The sequence below is a fragment of the Apodemus sylvaticus genome, chromosome 7, assembly GCF_947179515.1.
Source record: "Apodemus sylvaticus chromosome 7, mApoSyl1.1, whole genome shotgun sequence".
In the NCBI taxonomy this organism is placed as follows: Eukaryota; Metazoa; Chordata; class Mammalia; order Rodentia; family Muridae; genus Apodemus; species Apodemus sylvaticus.
In genome coordinates, this window is record NC_067478.1 from 89,839,537 (window position 1) to 89,847,851 (window position 8,315).

Sequence of the window (8,315 nt, forward strand, 5' to 3'; positions counted from 1 at the left end):
ACTCCATTTTTAATAGAGTTATTTGATTCTCTAGAGTCTTACTTCTTGAGTTCTTTGTATATACTGGATATTAGCCCTCTATTGGATGTAGGATTGGTAAAGATCTTTTCCCAATCTGTTCATTGCCGTTTTGTCTTATTGATAGTGTCCTTTGCCTTACAGAAGCTTTGCAATTTTATGAGGTCCCATTTGTCAATTCTTGACCTTAGAGCATAAGCTATTGGTGTTCTACTCAGGAAATTTTTCCCTATGCCCATGTGCTCCAGGATCTTCCCCACTTTTTCTTCTATTAGATTTAGTGTATCTGGTTTTATGTGGAGGTACTTGATCCACTTAGACTTGAGCTTTGTACAAGGAGATAAGAATGCATCCTTCTACATGATGACTGCCAGTTAACTCAGCATAATTTGTTGAAAATGCTGTCTTTTTTCCACTGGATGGTTTTGTCTCCTTTGTCAAAGATCGAGTGACCATAAGTGTGAGGGTTCCTTTCTGGGTCTACAGTTCTATTCCACTGATCTACCTGCCTATCACTGTACCAATACCATGCAGTTTTTAACACTATTGCTCTGTAGTATAGCTTGAGGTTAGGGATGGTGATTCCTGCCAGAAGTTCTTTTATTGTTGAGAATGGTTTTTGCTATCCTGGGCTTTTTGTTATTCCAGATAAATTTGGAAATTGTTCTTTCTAACTCTGTGAAGAATTGAGTTAGAATTTTGATGGGGATTGCATTGAATCTGTAGATTGCTTTGGGTAAGATGGCCATTTTTAGTATATTAGCCCAGCCAATCCATGAGCATGAGATCTTTCTATCTTCTGAGATCTTTTTCAAGTGCTTTTTTCAGAGACTTGAAGTTCTTGTCCTACAGATGTTGTACTTGCTTGATTAGAGCTACACCAAGGAATTTTATTTGTGGCTATTGTAAATAGTGTTATTTCCTTAATTTCTTTCTCAGCCTCTTTATCCTTAGAGTATATGAAGGCTACTAATTTATTTGAGTTAATTTTATGTCTGACCCCTTTGCTGAGGTTGATTATCAAGTGTAGGAGTTCTCTGGTGGAATTTACGGGTTCACTTCAGTATACTATCATATCCTCTGCAAATAGTGATACTTTAACTTCTTCCTTTCTAATTTGAATAGATTTGACCTCCTTTTATTGTCTAATTGCTCTGGCTAGAACTTTGAGTACTATATTGAACAGGTAGGGAGATAGTAGACAGCCTTATCTAGTCCCTGATTTCAGTGGGATTGCTTCAAATTTCTCTCAATTTAGTTTGATGTACAGAGTTCTTTCCAGCTTCTGGCTCTTATGAATAAGGCTGCTATGAACACAGTGGAACATGTGTCCTTATTACATGTTGGAGCATCTTCTGGGTATATGCCCAGGAGTGGTATAGTAGTATGCTCAGGTAGTACTATGTCCAATTTCCTGAGAAACTGCCAAACTGATTTCCAGAGTGGTTTTGCCAGCTTGCAATCCCACCAGCATTGGGGGAGTGTTCTTCTTTTTCCACATCCTCTCCAGCATTTTTTGTCCCCTGAGTTTTTAATCTTGGCCATTCTGAGTGGTGAGAGGTGAAATCTCAGGGTTGTTTTGATTTGCATTTCCCTGATGATTAAGGATGTTGAACATTTCTTTAGGTGTTTCTCATTCTCATCCTCAGTTAAGAATTATTTGTTTAGCTCTGTACCTCATTTTAATAGGGTTATTTGGTTCTCTAAAGTGTAATTTCTTGAGTTCTTTGTATATACTGGATATTAGCCTTCTATCAGATGTAGGATTGGTAAAGATTTTTTCCCCAATCTATTGGTTGCCCTTTTGTCCTATTGACAGGGTCCTTTGCCTTTTCAATTTTGAGAGGTCCCAATTGTCAATACTTGATCTTTGTGTTCTATTCAGGAAATTTTCCTTGTGCCTATGCACTCCAGGTTCTTCCCCACTTTCTCTTCTATTAGATTCAGTATATCTGGTTTTATGTGAAGGTCCTTGATCATCTTGGACTTGAGCTTTGTAAAAGGAGATTAAGAATGGACTAATTTGCATTCTTCTACAAGCTAACTGCCAGTTACATATTTATTCTCAACATACTGACTTTGTAAGTATCTTATTTTAGAAGATTTATTTTTCATGAATAAATTCATTTCAATTTAGAAAATTGTTATCTTTATGGTATCAATTATAGAAAAAATATGTTTTTTATTGATGCCTTTTGACAAATGTATTTATTCACTATGTGTTTGTGACCACATTTTATCCCTTTAGGCTTTAAATATTTTTATCATTTCCTGGACAGTTTCATAAACATCCTTTGATCCTAGTCAGTCTCCATTCCCAGCTCTTTCCAGGTACATGCTCTTTCCCTTCCCATGCAACTTCATGTCCTGCTTTTATTGTTTTCACACCATGGCCGATTTGTCCCTTCCACATATTCATGGATATGTGATTTCACTCTGTTGCATGGTCAACTTACCTGGTACTACACCTTGAGAGAAAACTGATATGCCCTCTCAGCATTTATATACTGTTAGTAGCTCCTCAGCAGGGGTGAACTGTCTGTGGATCTCCCTCCTCCATGCTGCCACATGCTTTACTGACTGCATGTCACTCATCCTCACTGCTATCCACTCTATATGTCACCTTAGAGACATTGCTTTGAATATACAAAATTTCTAAGAACCTGGACTTAGTGATAGCATTTTATAGTAAATGAATTCTTAAAGTTTTAAGGATATGTTTCAAATTAATATTAAAAAATAAATTTTATTTATCTACTTAAAATAATTACATAAGGAACAAAGTTGTTATAAGGAGAGGAATAATTAATATGGGGACCTTGTGTATTTGAGAAATAATAAGTCACTTTAACAGCCTTATATATTTGTTTTTACTCCTTCAGGATCTGAATGGAGGACATGACATCAGGAAACTATTCCACAGTGACCGAGTTCTTCTTGGCTGGGCTCTCAGTGAAGCCAGAACTCCAGCTGCCCCTTTTCTTCCTCTTCATAGGAATCTATCTGATCACTGTGGCAGGGAACCTAGGCATGATCACACTGATTGGGTTCAGTTCCCACCTGCACACACCCATGTATTATTTTCTCAGCAGTCTGTCCTTCATTGACTTCTGTCAGTCCACTGTTGTTACCCCTAAAATGCTAGTGAACTTTGTGACAGAGAAGAACATCATCTCCTACCCTGGATGCATGACTCAGCTCTACTTCTTCCTCATTTTTGCAATTGCAGAGTGTTACATTTTAGCTGCAATGGCCTATGACCGCTATGTTGCCATTTGTAACCCTTTGCTTTACAACGTAACTATGTCCTATCAAATTTACATTTCCCTAATTTCAGGAGTGTATATTATAGGTGTGATCTGTGCGTCAGCTCACACAGGCTTCATGGTTAGAATTCGATTTTGCAAATTAGATGTGATCAACCACTATTTCTGCGATCTTCTCCCCCTCTTGAAGCTTGCATGCTCTAATACCTTTATCAATGAAATGCTGATTTTATTTTTTGGGACACTGAACATCTTTGTCCCAATCCTGACCATTATTACTTCCTACATCTTCATCATTGCCAGCATCCTCCGCATTCGCTCCACTGAGGGCAGGTCCAAAGCCTTCAGCACCTGCAGTTCCCACATCTTGGCTGTTGCTGTCTTCTTTGGATCTTTAGCATTCATGTACTTACAGCCATCATCAGTCAACTCCATGGACCAAGGAAAAGTGTCCTCTGTGTTTTATACAATCGTTGTACCCATGTTGAACCCCTTGATTTATAGTCTGAGGAATAAAGATGTCACCATTGCCTTGAAAAAAATAATTAAAAGAAAAACATTTATGTAGTTAGAAATAATGTAAAAATTATTTATTATCGCAAGATTTTCCATAAACATAGTTTGTATTGCTATTATTCATTTTATTCTAATTGTCAATTTTATTACTCATTTCCTAGGACATGTTCAAAATTTTTAGTATTGTAAATTTCAAATTCAATTTTCTATACACATACTATCCCAGACTGTTTCACAGTCAATGTTAGCAAACAGTAAAGATGACATAGCCCATCATATTATATATATTTTCATACTTTATACATATTCATTTAAAAATAAACTTACATGCAACAAAATGATACTTTTTGAATTATTTTTAATTCATTTTTCAGAATGTCATATTTAAGTCCTGTAATCACACTGTTCTTCCTATCTCCCTTCAAACATTCCCATGTTCCTCTGCTTTTTCTCAAATAAATTGCCTCTCTCTGTTTCTGTCTCTGTCTCTCTCTCTCTCTCTATTTGTATCTCTTTCTCTGTTTCTCTGTCTCTGTCTGTCTGCCTGTCTGTCTTACTCCCTCTCATTCTACAGAGTAGGGAGCGGATCCATAGCAGATCTGTTCTTACCAATCATTAATTTCCTAGAGCTCTTCTTGTAAGAGTGGGATCCTCTGAAACTTGTCCTGTTCACCCTGGTATGCTAGCTGCTATTATTTTGGCTTCGTGTTCCTATAACTGTATTGTTGAAATTTCATGGTGCTATTTCCTGGCATCCATAGATGACACAAGATCACTGCAGACTTCCTTTCCTTTGTTTCAATTTGGTGTGCTTGAGTAAATTGACCCGATTTTGGCATTCTATTTACTCACTTAATAAAAACAAAAACCAAAAAACCAAAACTCTTAAGTTTTAGACTAATAATCTCAGATTTCTAGTGGAAATATGGCCCACATTGTTTCGCTAAATGTAGTGGGAAATGGTTAAAATATAGTACTGACCCTCCAGGCCTCTGTAGTAGTAGTAGTTAACCAAATATATTTCTATATTTGAAACTCCCAATTGCATAATGCCAAATTTCAATGACAAAGTATTATCCCAATATTTCTAACTTCTCATCACACCAGAAACACATTTGATGCCATCTGGGTCTGCGTGTTTCCTCCTCTTCTCCCTCATGCAGCTCCCAGGCTCCCCCTCTCTCCACCCCTCCTTCACTTAGCTCCTCCTCTTCCTCTCTCCCCTCCAATCACTGGCCTCTCACTGCCTCAATGTGAATGGATAGGAAATATTTTGCAACAGTATGCTTTGAAAGATTTATGAAGATATGATTTTAATCATATTACTCAAGAATACCCAGTAACCTTTTAGTAGAATGATATGTAATCGGTAGAATTATTATTATGATTATTATTATTATTATTATCATCATCATCATCATTTTAAGCTCATTTTTTAGATATTTTATTTATTTACATTTCAAATGTTATCCCCTTTCCTGGTTTCCCCTCTGGAAACAATCTATTCCATCCTCTATCCCCCATCCCACCCACCCACTATCACACCCACCCAGTACCACCTTTCAGCCCTGGCATTCCCCTTTTGAAGTTCTTAAACATGCATAGCAACTATTAAAATGTATTTAGAAGAGTAAACAGTCCCACTTTTTTCAGTGATTATAATAATCAGAGAAAGAGACCATGAAAATATTGACATAAGCCTCAGATTCATTCTAAAATAGGGAATTGAAACACTAAAATGAGGAAGAAAAATGGTGCTAAGGAAGGAGTAGCATCATGAAGAAGACAGGAGCTAAAGTATAGGAGTTGTCAAACGCTATTGCAGAAGAAAACAGTTTATCAAAGACTTGATAATTGGATAAATAAAGTAGATTTTTTTCACAAGCTCTCTGACTTATCTAGAAAGAAGTCCTTGATTTAATTGTGATGTAAGATATGGGTTTCATCTTGAACAGCAGACCTTAAATCCAAACAGAAAGTACTTGGATTTCCTGATATTTTCATGTCACTATTGCCAGCAGTGGGCATATCAGTCTAGTCTGGTTATTATTATTGATTAGTATTGTTCTTGTAGTATTAAGGGTTCACAAACAATATAATGTGGCAGCATGCACAAGCTGGGATGATGTGTACAAGCCCAATGTAGATGAAATCTCAACATGGAGATCAAAAATGAGTATGAATTATACCTATTTCGAAGGAGCGCTTGGTCGTGGGTAGCTCCTGGGAAAGTGACAGTCACATTTCTTTAAGAGTATAGCCCCTCATAAATCAAACATGTTCCACAAGCAAGAATGTGTGTTCCAGGCAAATTTGACTTGAAAGGTGGGGGCAGAAAATAAAGTACAAAGTTATGTGGGTAGGAAAAGGGGTAGACCTGGTAAGAGTGAATGAAGGACGTAAATATTATCAAAACACGTTGTAAGCAATTCTCAAAAAATATAATGAAATATTTAAAGCATCAATAATGCAAATGAATATGAAAGAAAGATATTCTTTCAATTTTTTACTACCTTGGATATGAATGAAAAGTGCATTTATATAATCTTGGGGTAAAATTTGTGAATCATACTTTCTAAGTACATGTGGTAGATATCAATGGAGGTCAAAATGTTCAAGTCCTTTGTAGCACTTTCCCTTCCCTTTCATCCCTCCAAAGGTTCCATGCACCTGTCATTCCTTTTTTTCAAAGCTATGATCTCTGCATTTTTCAATAATTGTCCTTTCCTGTATACATGTACTTGCTATTTCTTATAATTCTCTAAAAAGTCTTCATTGACAGCCCTACCACCACAATTATGGACCAGAATAAAAATAGCTGTGTTTTTTTTCCCCAGGAATTTCCAAAACACCATATCTATCCAGATGTGTTTTTTACATTGTATTCTTCAGGACAGGCAGTCTACCTTTATCTTTTTATGATGATGATCTATAAAAAATTGTGTGCTTAATATTTAAATATACTTTTTCTTTGTTTGCTTTGTTTTGTTTTTTGAGATAGAGTTTGTGTGTGTGTGTGTGTGTGTGTGTGTGTGTGTGTGTGTGTGTGTGTAGTTTTGCTTTTCCTGGAACTCACTGTGTTGTGCTGGTCTTGAACTCAGAGAGATCCACCTGACTCTACCTTCCAAGCCATGGGATTAAAAGTCTGTGCCACAATCACATGGCTTTATCTGTTTCACTATCAACTCATATTAATATCCTAAGAAAATTTCTTTGGATCACTACCATTCATACTATTTCTGACAATGACATAGTAATTTGCTTATTTTTTATTTTGTTAGCAATTAAATTAAATCTCTCCTTTCCAGTCTTTACCTCCAAACTCTGCCACATACTCCTTCCTCCTCTCTTTCAAGTTCATGAACTGTAGTTCATTAATTTTTATTGCATGCACGACTGTCCTCTGAGATCTTCAACCAGCATCTGACTGAAACAGTTGCATAAACCCACAGCAAAACATTGGAGCTTTGAAACTCTTATCAAAGACTTCTGGGAATGACTGAGGGCCCTGAATGGGGGTAGGAACTCCACAAGATGGCCAATAGAGTCAACAAACCTGGGTGCATATGGGCTTTCAGAGACTGAACAACCAACCAAGGAGCTCACGCAGAGTGGACCTATCCTGCCACACATACATAGCAATGTGCAGCTCAGTCTTTATTGTAGTCAAGTTCCCCAAGCAATTTGAGTACGGACTGTCCCTGAGGCTGTTGCCTCTCTGTGGAATCTGTTCCCCTGCCTGGACTGCTTTGTCTGGTCTCAGTGCAATAGGATGTGCCTAGTACTGCAGAGACTTGATGTACCAAGGTAGCAGGATAGCCATGGGGGCCTTCACCTTCTCAAAGGAGAAGGAGAGGGGGCTGGAGAAAGGAACTCTGTGAGAGGGGACTGGAATGGGAGGCAGCAAATGGGATTTAAAGTGAATAAATAAGTTAATTAATGGAAAAATAAAATAATTAAATTTGTCTGTTATCCCTTATTCTAGTTCTATAAAATATTAATCACCATTTCTCAAGAGAAGCCCTGGACTCATTACCAGTGATATACTTTAACTTTAATTTCTTTAGCAACTGCTGGGTACTAGTTGCTTTCCACTTCTATGGATTTTCTCAGTAGATATGATTCATAAAATTGAAGCCTACAATGTGTGTCCACCTCTGTGCAATTTGTTTTCTTTGCATGCACCATGTTCTTTCTGGCAGTAACATGAGTTTGGGCCTCATTTCTCATTGTAGCATAACCTCCATTCCAAAGACATATGAAGTAGAGTGTATTTACCACTTCATGGACAGCTAGTAGGTGGTTTGTTTATTTGGTTTTGTTATTTAATTGCTTGTTTGTACTTATGTCAAGTATTTCTGCTTTGATAAGTCCTCATAAGGTATGTGTGTATATGCTTATGTGTGCACGTGTGTGTGTGTGTGTGTGTGTGTAATCTTTCATCCTTGTAAATATGTGCCTAGCATTGAAAGCTCTAGGGTGTATGGTAAAGCTGTTTCATATTTTATACAACTG

At 37.0% G+C, this 8,315-nt stretch overlaps 1 protein-coding gene across 1 annotated transcript; it reads left to right on the top strand.

Moving 5' to 3' along the window:
* Nucleotides 1-2,907: 2,907 nt before the first annotated feature.
* LOC127689969 (olfactory receptor 1537-like) lies at nucleotides 2,908-3,852 on the top strand. Its single transcript, XM_052189542.1, has one exon. It carries the CDS (start codon nucleotides 2,908-2,910, stop codon nucleotides 3,850-3,852), a length of 945 nt encoding a protein of 314 aa, XP_052045502.1.
* The last annotated feature ends 4,463 nt before the right edge of the window (nucleotides 3,853-8,315 follow it).

What these genes read in the sequence shown, in the direction of transcription:
- LOC127689969 (XM_052189542.1), top strand. Translation starts at nt 2,908, where the DNA reads ATGGAGGACATGACATCAGGAAACTATTCCACAGTGACCGAGTTCTTC.